The sequence below is a fragment of the Chanodichthys erythropterus genome, chromosome 1, assembly GCF_024489055.1.
Source record: "Chanodichthys erythropterus isolate Z2021 chromosome 1, ASM2448905v1, whole genome shotgun sequence".
NCBI classification, from domain to species: Eukaryota; Metazoa; Chordata; class Actinopteri; order Cypriniformes; family Xenocyprididae; genus Chanodichthys; species Chanodichthys erythropterus.
In genome coordinates, this window is record NC_090221.1 from 7,461,695 (window position 1) to 7,482,806 (window position 21,112).

At 34.7% G+C, this 21,112-nt stretch overlaps 1 protein-coding gene across 12 annotated transcripts in view; it reads right to left on the reverse strand.

The window, feature by feature from the left end:
- sorbs2b (sorbin and SH3 domain containing 2b) overlaps nt 1-18,798 on the reverse strand; it is a 64,990-nt gene extending 46,192 nt beyond the window's left edge. For 4 of the 12 annotated variants that reach the window (XM_067386002.1, XM_067385940.1, XM_067386029.1 and 1 more), the window contains exons 1-2: nt 10,545-10,888; nt 7,423-7,551 (exon numbers count right to left, since the gene is read on the reverse strand). In XM_067386002.1, coding sequence (XP_067242103.1) covers nt 7,423-7,429 — 7 coding nt within the window. In that variant the 5' untranslated portion in view covers nt 7,430-7,551; nt 10,545-10,888. Of the gene's footprint in view, nt 1-7,422; nt 7,665-7,925; nt 8,038-10,544; nt 10,890-18,681 lie in introns of those variants that run through there. The other 8 variants (XM_067386045.1, XM_067385991.1, XM_067385982.1 and 5 more) reach the window with 5 other exon arrangements.
- Between the last annotated feature and the right edge of the window lie 2,314 nt (nt 18,799-21,112).

The window sequence follows — 21,112 nt, forward strand, 5'->3', positions numbered from 1 at the left end:
ATTGTGCACAGGAGCAACGCTAAGGAGCAGTCTCCTTCACAGTGAGTCAAATAGCTTTTAGGAATATTGCCCTGTGTTTTGTGCTAAAAGCTTTTATACTCTTGTATATAAATTTATCTGCATTACAACTTTTTGAGCCCTATGTGTGACACATACCACACAGAAATTCAATTTAATTTTCATATAAACTGTATCCAAGGTGGGCATTTTGACCCCAAAGACCACCAATAATGTGTTGAAGATATTATACAGGCACATTATTACTACTATGGCAAACAACAAGACCTGTGAATGATATTCTGAGATATAGGTTAGCATAACTTCCTGTTTTGTCATATTAGACCTCCCAGAGAATGTCCTAAACATTGGCATATCTCCTTTTTTGGTAAAGTTGCCATCTATGGTGTCTTCAGCATGTTCTGCCATTTCTGAATGTTTAGCCTGAGTGCACATGAGTTAATGTCTACAGATCCTGATGAAAACCTGTCTTTTTATTCATCTTTCAGAAAGAAGCTCTATGCTATGTAAAGAGAGGAAGGCTTTTAGAGGGTCTCAATGTATACACACAAAAGCCAGCGAATGAAACAGGGACCCAACCTGAGAGCCAAGATAAGCAGCCAGCACTCATCATGCCAGCACCTTCTCATAGACGCAATCTGACAAATATCTAAATGGGCTGACATTTACAAAACCAGTTGGACCCATTCCTCTGACAGAAGCACTCCCCTGGGCTAAAAGATCCAACTGTTAATTAGGTGTTTAACCTCTGGAGAGCACCCAAAGTGACAGACTGCTAAGTCTACTAGTCCTCTGACATGATATCACCATGTATACGCTAACAAATCATTTGACATCCTGTGTAGTTGCTTCCATCAGAAGGCATCATTCAAAACAATCCGATTTAAGCAGCCACATGATATCAAAGAGAGGTTCAATAGGCTTTTGCAACTTTTTGCATTCTACTAGAAAATCCTCAGTATTATTTCAATACTCTTCAAACAGACCTAAACGCTTTAGCAAACAATTAATTGGCTCGCAAAACATTTCTGAGCCGATAATGCTATTCAGCAGCTACCCTATTCAGCAGGTCTTTGTGTTACTTTACAATATTGCTCAACCCTGTAAGTGATTATTTGAACATTATTTGCTTACAAAATAAAACGAAGCATTATCGTGCATATTGGGATGATTTCAATGCACTTTTATACAAGTTCATTAACATTCATTTTTTTGTTATTTGCTGGTATAAGAGTCTGTTAAGACAGATATAGCATCGGTGGTTAAGACTTCAAGGGATAGTTCATTCAAAATTGAAAATTCTGTCACCATATTATCACCTTCATGTTATTTCAACTGACTTTTTCTTCTATAGAACACAAAGTAAGTTATTTTGTGAAATTTCTTTGTAAATTTTGTAGAGAAATTTTGTAATAATTTTCTACTCGATTTGACTATTTATCTTGAACATTATAAGTCTAATTGGCCATAGTGCACTGTAAAACCAAACTGTGAAATTAATTAAATGAAATGAGTTTGTTTCACTTAAATAATGATGAAAGTTCATTGTGCTTCATAGAAAAAATGTCAAAATATTATTGTAGTAAGCTGAACTTAATATGACTGAGTTGAGTTGCAGCAGACTTTTAAGACTGTATACTGTACGTTGTTTGATTATATACATGCAAGTATATAATAATGATAGTATATTTGATAGTTATAATAGCATTTGTTATTTGCTATCTAACATTTAATCTAAATCTGAATGTGATGTTTATATAAATGAACTGTATGGAATTAACTTTATGATGAGTTGGGTGAGGCTGAGAACTATGGGAGTAAAGGGATGCTGGTGACGGGATTGTTAATGAGAGACACCTGTGCACCACACTGGCCTTGCTTCTCTTACATGGCTCTCGGCCCCACCACACTTAAAAATTTGAAGTTCTACTAACTTTTAAAAAATGAGTTAGTTTACTTAACTCCCTGAGGTCCGAAAACGCGCCGGCGCGTTTTGCAGGATTTTTTTTCACATTGCAGCAAAACAGACTTAAAATACCCCGTCATTTCTTGTCATAGAGACATAAGTAATATATCAATTGAAACTATAGAATGTCTTCTTTTATTTGTGTACACTCAGAGTAAAAACACAATGTTGTGCTTTTTGTAAAATAAAGAAAACTAACATGATGCGTGATCTCTCCTCTCCCTCTGAACGAAGTCCAATCTGATAGTTCTCAGAAAATGAACTGTAACTTATGAATACTAATAACAAGTAAAATGACACTTATGTCTAAAGAAACGTTGAAATGTCAGGTTTTAAATCGTGCAAGTCAAATCGAAACACAAACATTCTGTGTTTATGTAATCTGTATGAAAAGAGAGCCATGTCAGAAGTCCGAGATTCAGCTCATTACCCGCTAATGCGGCCACGCCCACAGAGCCAGCGCTATTCAGACGCAAATTCAGAGGCAATACTTGTATGCATTGTCTCAATCGTGTATTTATTGTCTCGAAAAGTGTTTATTTGGATGTTAACCCTCTGGAGTCTGAGGCTGATTTGGGGCTTGGAGAAGTTTTGACATGCCCTGACATTTGTGCTTTTTTCAGTTGTTCATAAACCTATTAATGAGAAAAGTGTCATTACACTGTATTCAGCACAAACTAGGCTACAATAATATGTGAGGAACATGTATGTACATGTTTGTGTTTTTGAAGGAATAACATTTATGCATGGTTATTGAAAAAACAAAAAACTTAAGTCACTGAAATAAGGCCAAAAAAAGTATAGTAAATCTGTGTTCACAAGACTTCTGGGTATTGGAGGTTGTAGACTAGAGTTTTTGCTTCAAAATTATGTAAAAATTATGCTGCCTATTCCTTCATATAAAGCAATATATTGATTTAGTTTTTGTAAGTCACTTTTTGCCAAGAAACACAGTATGCGAGGAGGCGTGAATCACCACTGAAAATGGGCCATTCTCACCTGAGAAGACAACAGAATTGGATAGTAATGAGCTGAAATGACTTGCATATTAATGAGGCCTTTCAGTCAGGTAGGCTGTGAAAAAAAACCTTCTGTGATGTCTTAAGCTCATCATAATATATGAAACATACAGAAAAATATTATTACAATATAAAGTAATGGTTTTATATTATACTTTAAAATATAATGTATTTCTGTGATCCAAAGAGTCTGAATATAGGCTTTTAGTTTAAAAGAATGCACATTTGGAGAAATATTGGATTCTCATATGTTTATGTCAATTTTCTATACAGAGGAGTTATTTTTATTTAATATTCACTGTCATTACTATGAGCGCTGGTGTTCGGAGGGTGCTCTCTGTGCATTTTTAGTCCACAAATTCATCTAAAAGAAGAAGAGGCTATTCCATGAATGGAGTTTCCAATTCATACTGCAGCCGGAGGGTGCTAAAGAAACAAAAACTCATCTAAACTTCATCTATAGAAGAAAAGAAAACCGGAACTAACTGCATGTCTTCTAGAGCTCGCTAACCATGACTTTTACATCCAGATAAACACTTTTCAAGACAATAAATACACGATTGAGATGATGAATGCATGTATTGCCTCTGAATTTGCGTCTGAATAGCGCTGGCTCTGTGGGCGTGGCCGCATTAGCGGATAATGAGCTGAATCACGGACTTCTGACATGGCTCTCTTTTCATACAGATTACATAAACACAGAAGGTTTGTTTTCGATATGACTTACATGATTTAAAACCTGACATCTTAAGGTTTTTTTAGACATAAGTGTAATTTTTCTGTGATTAATATTCACATATTCACTAAGTTAGTTAATTTTCTGAGAACTATCAGATTGGACTTCGTTCAGAGGGAGAGGAGAAATCACGCATCATGTTAGTTTTCTTTATTTTACAAAAAGCACAACATTTTGTTTTTACTCTGAGTGTATACAAATAAAAGAAGATATTCTATAGTTTCAATTGATATATTACTTATGTCTCTATGACAAAAAATGACGGAGTATTTTAAGTCTGTTTTGCTGCAATGTGAAAAAAACCTGCAAAACGCGCCGGCGCGTTTTCAGACCTCAGAGTGTTAAAGCCATGGTTATCTCTAGAAGACATGCCGTTAGTTCCTAGTTCCTTTTCTTCTTTATATGAATTTGTGGCCTAAAGGTGTACAGAGCGCCCTTCGGCTGCAAGTATGAATTGAAAACACAGTATCCAGCACTCATAGTGATGACAATAAATATTACTTCTCAGTATAGAAAATTGACATAAATATATAAGAATCCATCAATATTTCTCCAAATGTGCATGCTTTTAAGCTAAAAGCCTATATGAAATGCCATAGAGGTAACATAATTGTTCAGACACTTTGCATCACAGAAATACATTATATTTTAAAGAATAAAATAGAATACCATTATTTTAAATTGTAATAATATTTCACAGTATTGTTGTTTGTGATGAGCTGAGACATTATTACAGAGGGTTTTTTTCACAGCCTACCTGACTGAAAGGCCTCATTAATATGCAAGTCATTTCAGGTCATTATTATGTGATTCGTTTGTCTTCTCAGGTGTAAATGGCCCATTATTCATGATGATTCACATCTCCACGCATACTGTGTTTCTTGACAAAAAGTGTCTTACAAAAACTAAATCAATATATTGTTTTATATGAAGGAGTAGGCAGCATAATTTTTACATAATTCTGAAGCAAAAACTCTAGTCTACAACCTCCAATACCCAGAAGTCTTTTGGCCTTATTTCAGTGACTTAAGTTTTTTGTTTTTTCAATAACCACGTATAAACATTATTCCTTCAAAAATACAAACATGTACATACATGTTCCTCACATATTATTGTAGCCCAGTTTGTGCTGAATACAGTGTAATGACACTTTTGTCATTTATATGTTTATGAACAACTGAAAAAAGCACAAATGTCAGGGCATGTCAAAACTTCTCCAAGCCCCAAATCAGCCTCAGACTCCAGAGGGTTAAATATTTTGAGGTAATAAGTTTCCTCAAATGTTTTGAGTATTCTCAACTTATTGAGTTTTACAGATTGGCTGTTTGGTGGAAATTAAGTTTTGTTTTTTTGTTTTTAATTGTTTTCTCCTATTTCAGAGCTATTGAGAAATATACATTGAATATTGTGAAACGGCTTTAAGTTATAATTATAAATGTGATATAATCTTTTTTGCTATATTGTCCAGGACTAAAGTGCACTAGTTAAAAGTATAACAAGGGTTCAGATTCAGGAAACAGGGACTGGGCACTCCTTTATTATACAAAGTTAAAAATACCACAGTCATGAAAGAGCCCTCCCCCATAACAAAAACAGGAGTAGATCGAGAGTCTGCCAGGCGGCCTCCTGTAAGACATCTTCATGACAGCTTTTCATGCTCCTCTGGAGATATTGGACTAAATGTGCATTATACTGCATGTCATATTTGACCTCTCAAAGCTGCTTTAGCTCAAGCATTCCCTAGCAAAAGTCACAGAAGTACCATGCATGCGCATTTTTATTAAAGCAAAATGGGAAAAAGAACATAAGGTCATGTTGAAAGGATTGGGCTGTTATGATGGACAGTTAATCAATGGATGCCTTGCATTACACAGTGAAATGCAATTTAGCTGATATTAACAAATGTTGTCAGAGAGATGGCAGATTGCAACAAAGGCTCTTTTTAAGTATGACAAGGCGGTCTTATTTCAAACAATGTACGCAATACATCTGTCTGGGTTGAATCAGTGAAAGCTGTCTACTCTGTTTTGGGCCAGTACACACATAAATCACACGCTCTGAAAGTAAGAACTAACTGACAGATGCATGCATGTATTTTAAAATTCTTTTTCACCTAGATAGCTTATATAATATTTTATGATGAAACTTTTCCACAGTTTTTGGATCAAAAGCTCTGAAGTCTCTATCCTGAACTGCATGAAACATACAAATAACATTTGTTTATTTTTTTTTTTTTTTAAAGTATTACATATGTCATATAAACTATTATCTAACATAAAATTGATCTAGTATGAGATATAACTAGTTTTAAACATCAAATGTCAAATGTTTCCGTTAGATACTGTCTTGACCTTCTCGCCACTGTCTAACAATTAAAATCATGCAATATAATTTTGACAGTACATGTTGAACTTATTCTTAATTTATTGTAGTAAAAATTGGTTACACTTTATTTCAATGGCCCACTGTAAACACTCTACTAACTATAATTACCTTTGCAACTACATGTCAACTAACTATCATTAGGGTATTAGTAGACTGTTAGCAGACAGTTAGGGTTAGATGTTAGGGTTCAGGTTAGTAAAATAAGTTGACATGTAGCTGAAAAGTTACTTGAAAAGTATAATGCCTGTTAAGGGACCATCAAAATAAAGTGTTAGCAAAAATTAAGCAGACAATCTACTAATACTCAAATGAGATTCAGTTGACATGTAGTTGCAAAGGTACTTTGAATGTCTAAAGTGGACATGGACCATCAAAGTAAAGTTTTACCAAAAATGTATTTAATTATTAGCGATTTTCAAATACCAAAAATATAACATTTAGCTGGAGCACATTTTGCACTCAACTCTGTTATCGCTTGATTTTCTATTAATAAATGGCAAATCTATTACACAATTCTATCATTCTTTACAATTGCGACCCTCAAGAAGTACAGTAACATTAATTTTACAATATAACAAATTTAATTTAACCATTTTTACACAGATTGTAGTGTTGACAGAATTCATCAGACTCAAGCATTCATAACTGTTACCCAAGTTCTTGTCAAGAATACTTTTCTGTAATTTATGGGAAATAAGCATTTATTAATACATTTAGCATCTGGTCCCAAACTAGCAAGCTACTCTACTGAATAGTGATTTCTTGCAACCCTATTACCCACTATGATAGGGTTTTTTTACACTTATGTTTTCATTTAACCATTTTTTGTCTAATTAATTTATTGATTGCTAATCTTGATTGGTAAAAAAAATAATAATAATCATACATCTCAGGGTTTTAAGCTCTATTTAGACATGTCCCAAATAATAATAATAATAATAATAAAAGATCAGTATTACTTCAACAATGAAGTCCTTTCTTTTCCTCTATTTAAAACTGTCAAATTATGAGATGAATCAGTCATTTATTTAATATTAAATCATGCTAAATATTGTCACTATCCACTGCATGTTTACAGGCTTTTTCATCACATTTACAGGCACTCTTTTTTTTTGGTATGATGAAAGTTAATTTTATATATTTACAGGAAAAACTTCTTTGTTTTACCACAGCTGACTAAAAAAAAAAATATATATATATATATATATATATATATATATATATATATATATATATATATATATATATATATATATATATATACACAATCCCAAACCAAACGAAAGGCAAATCCTTACCAGGCATTAGGACTGAAATCAGGTGCCGGGTCTGAGCTGACAGGCAGCAGGCTCCACGTCCCCACTTCTCACTTTAGCCCAGTGGATCCACCGTGTTTCAGGGTTAAAGTCCCAGACTGCAGCTGGCTTCTGGAGGTAAAAGATGTGAGAAAGTGAGAGGCAAGCCCCCTCTCTGAGCAAGTGTTGTAGTTCAAGCTATTTTCAGATGGAGACATGCACGTCTGCAGGCTGGAAAGTTACTCCACGCCTCTGGGGGAAAGTGACAACATATACAGATCTGTGCTTCAGAAGATATGAGTGGTCAAACATCTTGGCTATGCCAAAGCATACTACTCACTATGTGCTAATATGAACAATTTAGGATGACTGTCAGGTAGCATTAAAAAAAAAAAAAATGAATCAAAATCCAAACAATTCTGAGAAAAAAATTCAAAACCATCTCTGTTTATACATATATAATAACAAGGGCGGCATTATCATTTTAAGCACACTTAAGATCATACCATTAAGTTTTTAGTTTAATTTCACATAAGATGCATTTTAGTGATCCAAGCTCCATGATGCTGGCACTATTTTTGTCTCTGATACTGTTTGCTGATGACAGTTAATTTATCAGCATGCTTAAGCTAAAGTTTAGAGTGAAGAAAGCTGTCCTGGAGTCATGCTACACTATGAAGACAGATTAACTTGCCACTCAGTATAATGTGCAACAAATGAACTCTGTAAATCCCTATAGAGATTTTTTTGTTGTTGTCCTTACTGTTTTGTCCTTAAACATTATAACCCACATCAGGACAAATTTCACACTTGATTGCCCCTGCAAAGACTTTTCACACTAAGATTCACTATATATCTAACAGCAAGCGCGCAACAGATACACAGAAGGTTTGACACCTTGTGAGCTGCTCCCTCCCGTCGTGAGAGATGCCGTCACCCAGGAGCTCAAGGAATGCACGGCGACTGAAGGTGTCAGCACAAACCCGAGCCAAAGAAAACCACCCAGTAAAGCTAACATCACTCATATGCTCGTGCCTGAGATGACTTAGGTGTTACATCAACCGAAGCCTTTAAACTGTAGCTGAACAGAAGGTATCAGGTCATGATCCGGGACTTAGCAAACGGTTTCCTAAAACTGAATAATATCAAAACATGCCCTGTATCTAAAGTTTACTACACAGTATAAGGTATTGGCATCTTTCAATTTTTATTTATTTGTTTTTTTAGAAGAAAGCAAAAAGGTTGAAATTGCAAGGGTCACAAAATTAGATAATTCAGAAAAAAAACAGAGACACCTCAGAATCCATCAGTACAGTATCTTAGTATCATTGACTTGGACAGCCTGAAAAGCATTTTAGCATCCTGTTCACTCATTAGGAACCATGAAAGCCAGATGGTGCTGCATAAACCTATAATCTCACTACTGTAGTGATAAGAAACCTCAATTTTTGTGCATGTAAATGTAAACGGCCATCTGCCGGAAGCTAGTTATTATAGTTTATAAAGTTTTAAATATGGATATTTTTCTTACAAAAACCCATCTCCTTGCTTCAGAAGGCCTTTATTAACCTGGTTAATAAACCCCTTTTATGATGAATGGATGCACTTTTTTGGGCTTCCAAATTCAGCGCCCCATTCACTACCATTATAAAGCTTGGAAGAGCCAGGCTATATTTATATAACTCCGATTGTGTTTGTGTGAAAGAAAATAGTCATAAACACCTAGAATGGCTTAAGGGTAAATCATGCGGTAATTTTCATTTTTGGGTGAACTGTCTTTTTAGGTACACTTTTAAAAAGTTTTATTTCAAAGTATATTTTAAATCGTTTTAATAATCTTTTGCCGTTCTTTCAAAAAGTAAATTTAATGTAAATATATTTTAAATGTACTAAACTGCAACTTGATCATTACAAATATATAATTACAAATATACAAACAAGTTTCAATGGAAATTACATTCAATTTTAGTTTACCATAAATTCTTATATCCTGCAGTACACTTTAACCATATTTTAAAGACAGTAGATTTAAGAAATTACAAATAAAGATGTCCTTCATAGGTATGTCAAAAAAGCACTCTCAAGTTCAACTGATTGCATTTACAACTACAGTACATTTTCATCAAATTGCAAAAAACATGCAATTAAGTGTCTGAAAACAGTAAGTATATTATTTGAAAGTATTTATAAGTCTTATTTATATAATAAATAGTCTTTTTCACAAGGGTAACTCAGGGAAAACATATTACATTGTTTAAACAATGAAGTGCTAAGGCCTTTGTCATGACCTTTGACACTCTCAGTAGCAGCAGGCCTACTCAATCCCAACCCAGCTTTTTATCATAGCCATACAGTAAGCAATAATATTAAAATCGGTGTCTTGCAAAAAAAATAATGGCATAACTTGTGAATTCCATAAATTGTGAAAAATAATGTCATATGCTCTTTCTTTTGGAAAACAAGACTATTATCTTGTAGCTCATCTAGTCAATGAGGTAGTGCACATCTGTAATGACCTCCTTGACCTTGTGCCTGCTCAAGCACATCAGAGCCCGTGACACATTAATGACAGTTGCACAGCAACCATTGACCAAGAGCTCATTAAAGCTCCAGTGGAGGTACGAGAAAGGCTCTGGGTACTTTAATCATTAAATATCTGATGTAAATGGAATACCTTGCAACAGACAGTACATCTGTGTGCAAACCATTTTTTTGTGCTGACGTAGTTCTGTTTTTCTGTCGCTCTGATACTTCCATACAGTCTGCTAGATCTCATATGTGTCTGCTCTCACATAATACATCACGCGCCTGACAGTTTCATAGGTGTAGGACAGTGGGAGAATCCAACAGCATGTCGAATCTAACCGAATGCACCTCATGTGCAGCAATATAGGCGTTTTTAGATCATATTGTACAAATAAACACAACAAAATATTTGATAGTGCATATTGTATAAGTTAATGCATACTGTTTATTAATACAAAAATGCCATTTTGGAATGCACATTGCGTAATACAAAAATTTGATAGTGCATACATATTGTTTTATGCAATTTTATAATGATTAATGCAATAATCAAAGGGTAAAATTTAATAAAAGCACTGCTTTTTGCTTTCTGCACCTACCTCCCATATGTTGTGCAATCCAGCAGACTCAACAAACGCGGTTTAAATTCCTTCATATATTATTATCCCGTTGAACGAAAGCACACACGTGTGTTTGCATCAAAAACATGAATTCATTCTCGCGCCAGTCCCTCGCGCAGCTTCTCGGCAACAACAGCGCGAGCGGCAGTCGATTATTATTCTTCTCAACAAGCACTATGGCTGCCCGGACACAAAATTCAGATTTCAGAAGTGCTTTCTTGACTCAAGAGACGGAAAACGCGGAGCAGTGATGAAGCATGCCGACCCCCTTCTCAATGCACTTGTTTTGGGTCGACAGACATGAAGGGCTCTCATTGGTTTGGAGAAGATCCTGGTAGTCATAGTAACAGCCAACAGAGAGCATGCTTTATCATGGGATGGTAATGAATAGCGCAGTACCCCTCCCTTGTGGTGGATATTTACTTAGGAATGTTTTGCTGGAGGTACACTCTGTGTAATGATGTTTAGAGGAAGCTCATTGTTTAAACGACAATGGACCTTTCATTAAAGTGACAATGCCTCTCTAGTAATTGTATTACATTTTAGGTGAATGTCGGTGTTTTGACTATTGTGAGAGAAAAGCACACTTATTAATAAGCAAAGCAAACTAAACCAGCACTTACATCTTCCACCAGTGTGCATCCACTCATGTCTGGGACATTTTGCAGTTGAATTGCCAAATCATTGTGCTCTCGGGAAGATGTGCTGCCATATGAAAAAAAGTGGTAACACTTTATAGTAAGGTTCCATTTGTTAACATTAGTTAAACACATTGGTTAAGATGAACTAACATTCATCCATTTATTAATGCATTATTAAAATCAAAAGTTGTATCTGTTGATATTATTTAATGGACCTGAGCTAACATGAACTAACAATTTACTGCTGTGTTTTTATTAACTAACATTAAAAATAAATAATAAATACTGTAACAAATGTATTGCTCATTAATGTTAGCTAGCGCATTAACTATACTAAAAAAAATAATAATAATTAAAAACAACCCAAGTTGGGTTGAAAATGGACAAACCCAGCAACTGGATTGTTTTAACCCAGCAGTTGGGTTAAATATTTGCCCAACACGCTGGGCAGTTTTATGTAACCCAACTATTTTTTTTTTAAATTATTTTAAATTGCAATATGACTGGCTTAAAATGAACCCAAAATAGGTTGGAGATTAAAATTCAGACACATAATTACTAGAGGCAACAATAATAATCAAAAGGTGAAAATGTATCAATAAGCAATTTAATAAATGTTTATTGTTTAATTATTATTAATTAAACTTATTAATAAATGTAAATTCCCAACATATTTTGGGTTCATTTTAAGCAAGCAATAAAGTAATTTTTAATCAATAGTTGAGTTAAATAAAACTACCCAGTAGGTTGGGCAAACATTTCACCCATTTGCCAGGGTTGTCCATTTTCAACCCAACTTGGGTTGTTTTTAACCCAGCAATTTTTAGGGTGTACTGTTAAGTAATGAGACATTATTGTAAATTGTTGGCAGTAGCATGTAAATTAACATTGAAATCTTAATTTTTAATTGCTAATCTAAGTAAAATGCCAATTCATTTCTCTTTTTCGTCCAATTTGAATGACTGATGAAGAACATCAAGCTGAAAACTATACTGCAAAACTATTTAAAGGATTAGTTCACCCAAAAATGAAATTCTGTCATCATTTACTTACCTGCGGAAAATGAAGATATTTTGAAGAAAGTTTCAACTGTTTTTGTCCATACAATGAAAGTCAATGGAGTAAGTTCAAAACAACACTGGACCCCATTGACTTTAATTGTATGGAAAAAAGAGACTTTTTTCAAGTATCATACATGTTTGGAAAGACATGAGGGTGAGTAAATGATGACAGGATTTTCATCTTTGGGTGAACTACCTGTACTTTTAATTATTGGTCTAAAATCACTTCTTTGGTATTGTAAAATAGTAAAATAGGTCAAACAGGTGTGAATGACCCAAAACATCAATAGGAAATAATCTGATACCTCCACTGCCTTCTGTTACTCTGATCACATTAAGCAGGTCACCCTGCAGACATGCCACATATTTCATCGAGTACCATTTTGGGAATTTCCTTGTCCCTGCTAGGGTTGCTTGAGCCTGTCAGACATTCGCTCACACATCTAAATTTAACCGGCAAACTGTCAACTACCACTACGCTTTGCACTTTGTCACCTTCAAGAGACCAGACAGGGCCTGATAGAGAAACTAAGGGAAGATAATCTTTAACGCTGCATTTCAGATAGCATAATTTTGATTAAACCTAAGAATATGTGCTTATACTGCCAGCTGATTAGTGGAGCTCTAAATAATTAATCTCACTGATTTCTTTCCAATATATCTGATATATACCCCCGACATACTTTCTTTCAATATACTGATATACCTTGCTAACCTAAAATGAAATATCCTAAAGTTTTGACTTCTTTCTCAGTATACCTTATTTCACAGTCATTTCAAAGCACAGTACTGGCTCATTGGCTTTATTCAGCTCTTTAAGGATTGCTGACATTCCACTTGTGTTAATCTTTTTCACATGGAAATGTTTGATTTCATTTTAGGGCCAAGTATGGTAACCCATACTCGGAATTTAACTCATCCAAATTAGTGCACACACTTTAGGAGTAGCGAACACAAACTGCAAACTGTGGACACACACACCTGGAGCAGTGAGGAAGCCATTTTTGCTGTGGGGGTAATAGGTGCCTTGCACAACTTTTGGGTTACCAGTCTGACTCATAACCATTAGGCCACAACTGCCCCCTAAATATAGGGCACCTCAAAATTATATTATATTATATTATATTATATTATATTATATTATATTATATTATATTATATTATATTATATTATATTATATTATATTATATTATATTATATTATATTATATTATATTATATTATATTATATTATATTATATTATATTATTGGGGTAAGATGACCCACCTTAATTTTTTCTCCTGACCATAGATGGCATAAAATCTCATCTCAGGCTATGCTATTTTTAATTTTGTCATTTCATCTGAATATCAACATTTGTGAGATTTAGTCAGCCGAACCAGTTTTGAGGTTAATTGGTCTAATTTTGTGTCTCTGGAAAATAGTGATCTATGACACTGTATTATGTAGATTATAAAAGTTTTATCTTTTTCTATATCTATTTGTTAATGAGGAGTTTCTGGACACAGCGTTTTGATTTGGAATTAAAAAGATCAAATTAGACCCTTGGGGTAAGATGGCATGTTGTTACTATGTTATTGTTTTCAAATGTAATAATTATTGTAATTAATGGGGTCATTATTCAGTATTTCCACGAATTAAACGTGCATTTCAGACATGTTTGCTTTCATTAAAACCTATGAGTGAAATTATTCGATTTGATTTCACAATGTTTCTAATATGACCTTCATTTAAAATATGTGCAAATGTAAATATTTATATGCCTGTATATAGTCATAGAATAATTTTACCTTTCAGATAAATCTCTTTTACTGGGATTTTGCTTTCTCTGTCATCGGTTATTCAATTATTATCAACTTCTTAAAGGGGCATCTTCCCCCATGTTACCCCTACATGCTCTGAGGTACAATATTACAAAAATATGTTGCTGCAAAGACTGAATTTTGGATGCGCACAGAACTAATTTATGACAAAATTAGCCTGGGTGAATGTGATCCACTAATAGCTATTTCAGAGAGGAACTGAGAGCAGAGATAAATGGACATCTCATCTATTCCATTTATGCCCTTAGGACAGAAACATACAACTGGGATTTTGAGGGAACTCACATTGCCCCCTTCTGGTACATTATGTGTAAAAGACATTCCAAAACTGATCTGTGTCCTATATATCGCTCTATAGTCTCTTTGCACAATAATTTTTTATTGAAATTAATATTTCATATCCATATCATATAAAGTTGGATAACGTTGACTTATTTGAGTTGGATAGTGCAGTCAGCAGGTCGTTTTTGCAAAAGAAACCCCCATTCAGGTTTGTACAGTATCAGGGTGAGTGTCTCTGATATCTCTGATAACCCTTTAGTGGTTTATTTTGTGATAACGGCCTGCTGACTCTACATTTTTATCCTACGTTGGGGGCTGAATCTAATAACCTCACCGCTATAAAAACGCTATTATGTGTCTGCATTGTAGGCTACATCTTGTCAGTGTATGATTAAAAAATATATTTAATAACAGCAGTGTCATCCAAATGACATAAATTACCCCACACAGTAGCCTATAGGTGTGGCATAACAAGATCTTGTGCTAGTGACAAAAATAAATTCCAAAAAAATTCCCAGAGGATGCATTAGGAATTTCGAATCAATCTTGTATTTCTTTGTGAATCTTCCTCATGAGGATAACCCTCACAAACATGACCTGAATGTTAAAAAACTGAGTAAAAACGTATTTTACAAGCTACTGACACCGGCTTATCAACTGACATATTATACAGACATTCTTCAATTGTTCTTCAGACAGTATAGTGAATAAAGATCCCCTCATCAGGGTGTAAGAAATTACCCCCTTCCCCCTGCAACAGAGCTCTGTTAGCCCTGTGATTGTTGCGGGAGCCCCAAAAGGATTGTTTTACCTGCGGACAGAGTGTTCTCTGTCCACTTTACAGAAGCTTCCATGTTGCTCTCTCTTTGTTGCCCTGCTCACACACCCACTCTGGCTGTAATTGGAATCTTGTGTAATTGGCCTAACACAATGACTCAAGAGAGGTGAAGGACTAGTCTGGAGCCACAGGCTGGGAAAAGCAGGTCATACCTGCCTACACACCTATATACAATACATACAAACCCCATCACGGCCTGGAGTTCACAGGAAACTAAAACCAGTGAAATCTCCTGTAACGGAATACCGTGAGGTTCTTTGGTTTCACTGACACGTTGCTGCTGCACATACCAGTGAGTTGTATCTGTCTTTATAGTACATTTTCACAAAAAAATGTATAAGTAAAAAGTAAATAAAAAAGTTTATAGTTAATATATAACAAATAAACAAACTGATTATATGATTATTATATATTATAACAGGAATACACCAAAAAAATGATTATTAATAATCATTTTTTTGTGTATTCCTATTAATAATTGCAAAACATGAGCCTCTCACACATAGAGTCAGTGTGAAGTGCTGGTAATGATGCAAGTGAGTGCTAACAACAAGTCTTACTTAAGGTAAAGAAGGGGACATTGAGAATGTTAAAGGTGCCCTAGAATAAAAAATTGAATTTACCTCGGCATAGTTAAATAACAAGAGTTCAGTACATGGAAATGACATACAGTGAGTCTCAAACTCAATTGTTTCCTCCTTCTTATATAAATCTCATTTGTTTAAAAGACCTCTGAAGAACAGGTGAATCTCAACATAACACCGACTGTTACATAACAGTCGGGATCATTAATATGTACGCCCCCAATATTTGCATATGCCAGCTCATGTTCAAGGCATTACACAAGGGCAGGATGTCTGGATGTGCACAGCTGAATCATCAGACTAGGTAAGCAAGCAAGGACAATAGCGAAAAATGGCAGATGGAGCAATAATAACTGACATGATCCATGATATCATGATATTTTAGTGATATTTGTAAATTGTCTTTCTAAATGTTTCGTTAGCATGTTGCTAATGTACTGTTAAATGTGGTTAAAGTTACCATCGTTTCTTACCGTATTCACAGAGACAAGAAATTCGCTATTTTCATTTTTAAACACTTGCAGTCTCTATAATTCATAAACACAACTTCATTCTTTATAAATCTCTCCAACAGTGTGTAATGTTAGCTTTAGCCATGGAGCAAAACCTCAAACTCATTCAGAATCAAATGTAAACATCCAAATAAATACAATACTCACATAATTTGACGCATGCATGCAGTATGCATGACGAACACTTTGTAAAGATCCATTCTGAGGGTTATATTAGCTGTGTGAACTGTGTTTATGCTGGTTAAAGCAGGCGCGAGCTCCGTGGGCGGGGCAGCACGAGAATTAAAGGGGCCGCAACCTATATATCGGTGCATAGTTAATGATGCCCCAAAATAGGCAGTTAAAAAAATGAATAAAAAATAATATGTGGGGTATTTTGAGCTGAAACTTCATAGACACATTCAGGGGACACCTTAGACTTATATTACATCTTGTAAAAAACGTTCGATGGCACCTTTAAATAATTCTTACTCGTTTTACATTATAACATTCTTAGTTGTAAATATTTAAATATTTTTAAACTTTCTGTTTATTTCCAGGTTTAAGAAAAATCTGATTTTCACCACACTGTAAAACCCAATAAGTTCAGAATACTAAGTAAACAACTCAAAAAATATTTTAGTAAAACTTAAGAAATGTATGTTGTACTACATAAACTTGCTAATTACAATTTAATTGTAATATTGAATAAACTAACACCTAATCTTTATGGTTCCGTGTTTGTTAGCAACAGCACACTAGCATTCACTAATGTAACCATTAAAGAATCTATTTACTTGCATGAACTGTTAATTGACATACAGTATATATAGACTTGAAGTTTCGCAGCCCATTCTCAACCTAACCAGTGGGCACTATTCTTCACTCTGTATTGATCTTGTGCATTTATAACATTTATTCTACTTACACAGTGTGCTGCAAAGTATGCTGGGAACTTAAAATCTGCTGCAACTCAGTTTAATGTTGAACGGATTCTTCTGATAACGTCAGTTAGAGAAACAATGTGACATCACTTTATGTCGCTCAGTAAACTTAAACATAATTGGAGTATTAAGGTATTTAGGATTTAATCAAAAATGTTGAGCTATACACAAAAATAAAACTAAACTCCTCATTTAGAAAATGTAATTGTTTTAAGTTGCATCAATGATTTAACAGACTTTAATTGCAGTGTACTCAATCTTTATAAGTTAGTAGTACTGTTCGGGTTTACAGTGCATGGTCTCAGACTTTTGGTGTCAGGATGGGTGTTATATAAGGGTTAATCAGCACAGCGGGTCTGATTAATCATGTTATTGGATTGCTCCTCAGTCTAATCAGTTAAGTCTTATTTTGAATGTGAACTAAATAAAACCTGTGTACTAACAGGTCTGTGCTCAACCAGCATGTCATACTTGTTATTAGAGGAATGCTATGTAGAATACACTCTACTACTGTATGTAGAATACAGAATACACTATCTAACTAACTAGATAGTTAGTTAGATACTTCTGGTTGACTATTAGTAACAGAAGTGTAGTCAAGGGGTATGATTCTCGCTTGGGGTGCGAGAAGTCCCGGGTTCAAATCCCGGACGAGCCCCCAATTGTTACGTCCCACATAAGTCTAGGGGTAAATGTGGACGCAACAAAAGTAAAATTTTAAAGAGCGTTCATCTGAGTCCTGCCATAGCACCACAAGCAACAAGTTTTCCAAAAAAAAAGATGTTTATTTGTTTATTTAGGGGTAAAAGCCAGCTCAGCTGAGTGTCGCAGTCTTAGAAACATAAATGAAGGTTGTCTGACTTTGTCGCCTCCTCAGTGTTCAACACAAAGATGTGTCTTAGTTGCCAGAGTAACTTACATGCATGGACTAATGCACATGCTAATTTTTCATAATCTTCTGTTCAGTTTTAGATATCAATCATTGGTTCCAAAGAAATGAATAACAATGTATCAAAAAGCATACAATTAAGACAAAAAAAGATGCCTAGAGGATACATGATGTTATGTAATGATGCCCATGTACTGTATTATGGCATTTACCCAAAAAATGGATTAAACATCAGTGTTCCATGTCATAGCTTGTCTTTCCAGAAGGCAACAAGGCTCATAAGCTATTTAAAGAGCTTGAAGCTGAGTGGGAAAATGGGATAAATGATAAAACTCTAAGTATTACTATAATAAAGAATCTGTCCCTATGAACTAGTGGCAACTTTGTGTCATTAAACAAACTCTTGTACATAAATGTTTATACATAGATTCAAAGCTAAAGCTTCTAAAGTCAGACTTTAAGCAGTAGCAGTGCTATAAAATCTATTACAGTGGCAAATATTAGAATAACATTAATTCCTGTTTCTCCCCTGTTTAATATAAATAAATAAAAAGCACACTACCTTTAAATGAAGGCATCCTGGCTTTGCATGGCAGTGGTGTTGAATGTGTTTCTTGGTTCTTTCACAGAAAGGATCACAAGCTCATTGATAAGCTCATTGGCCTCAGTGTCCTCCACATGAGAGATCATATCATCCCCAGCTGTTATCCAAAACACGTATGTCAGTCAGTTCTTGTTCCGTTCCAGACTCCAGGTCCTCTTCCTAAGTGCCTGCTATCCAGTTCAATCTCCTGCTTGTGCTCTTTTTTTCCCCTCTCAGCTGCAAGACTGCCCCTCTTTGTATGTAACCTTCCACCGCTGATGTTTTGCACAGGATGAGACCCTCTGAGGTGATGAACCTGCTCTGAAAGGTACTGTATGGGTTTACATAGACCTGAGTTACATCCTCAGCCAGGGCCACTCCAAGTAAACACGCACACAGCTTCCAGCAAGGGAACAAACGTTCTTTGTGTCTCACGTTTTACAAATACTATAATCTGCCTGGGCTTAGCACGTAAGTGGACCAATCAGAGCTCAGAGGCTATGGAGGAGGCTGGGTAATAGGTATTAAATCAAAGCAGATGGGAATGACTGAATATATGGACAGGTTATTAGTGCTGGTAGTGAGCTGCTCAGTGGCTACGGGTGGCAGTAATCCATTTTACCCCGCCTTTATTTCAGACACTTTTTGCATAAATATCTGCTCTATTATCTTGCAAGGTTATTTCTGGTGCAGTTTATTTTTGTTTCAAAGACCTAGATGAGGTGATTCGCACAATGTTTGGTAGCTTACGTATTTGTTTAACTGAAATATGTTAAAACCTGGAAATGTTATACAGTAGTTATTTATTATAGTAGATAATATGGAAAGAACGGAAGGAAAGGGGAAACAACAGCTGAATAAATTCTCAAAAGGATTCTAGTTCCTATGACCTAGAATCTAATCGTAATTTTAGACAAATTATTTTAGAAATCCTTTAGCCTACTGATCAGACCATGAAAAAAACCTGCAAGTGATAATTTACATGTTATCTATATTAGTAATATGTACAATATTTGGTAACATTTTTTGTACATTGTCTTTGTTACACGTTACATGTACTTCCTACAGTAATAACAGTAAATTATACATAATTACAAGCAACTAAGACTAAAGCAAACCCTACTCCTAACCCTATATAAGTAGTTGTTAATTAATATTACTCAGTACTTAATTGTATAATTACGCTGTAACAAGGACCTTAAAATAAAGGGTTACACTTTATTTTAAGGTGTCTTTGTTACACTGTAATTATACAATTAAGTACTGAATAATATTAAGTAACTACATGTACTTACTATAAAGTTGGGATAAGGGTTTGGTTTGGTTTGGGGTTAGTTGCATGTAATATATATTTATAGTTATTAGTTACTGCATGTAACATATGTAACAATGACATTGAAAAATAAAGTGTTATGAGACCTTATTGTAAATAAAATATAACCCAATATTTCTGGATTAAGTATTTTAAAGGACCCTCGTGTGAATTTCATGTTCAAAGAAAGTTATGATAATTCAGTAAATTATTAATAAAAAATAAATAAATACAGAGCCACATTTCATTTCTTTTTAATGGGGTTGGTAAGATTTTTCATGTAAAAGTAAAACAGTAATATTGTGAATATTATTACTATTTAAAATGTTTTATAATTGAATATATTTAATATTTTAAATGTAATTTATTCCTGTGATGGATGGCAAAGCTGTATTTACAGCATCATTACTCCAGTCTTCAGTGTCACGTGATAATTCAGAAATCATTCTAATATGATGATGTACTGCTCAAGAAACATTTCTTATTATTATATTTATTATTATTAATAGTTGTGCTGGTTCATATTTTTGTGGAACGCATGATACATTTATTTCAGGATTCATTTAGAAGAACAGCATTTATTTGAAATAACAATGTAAAAGGCTTTACTGTAACTTTTGATTTAGTGCATCCTTGCTAAATCCTTGCTGACCTCAAACTTTTGCACTGTATGCAATATAGAAGCTTTTTTATTATAATGTTTCTAGATTATGTTTATGACCTTACAATACATGGTAAAACTACTTTGAAACATGTTGAGAACATTCGATCCATTTGAAACCATGTCTTTCACAAGCAAACCTAGCTATTTCTGTCAGCAGTACCAAAACATTTAAAGATGGAAAGTGAATCCGTCGAGTCTGAGCGGACTCTCTAGACATTCCTCCTCTGGCTACTGAAAAGTCTTAACAAAGACGTAAAGCTAGGACTGGCGGCACCTTAAGGGAGGGGACAGTGTGATTGGAGGGTGACCGGGGGGCTTGAATTATGGGTGTATCATTTTCAACATGACCTTTCAGTACCTCTCATCGCTAGCCCTCCCAAGACGACGCCAGCTATTCATCTCTCCACCTCCTAGGATTCACAGCCCCCGACCTG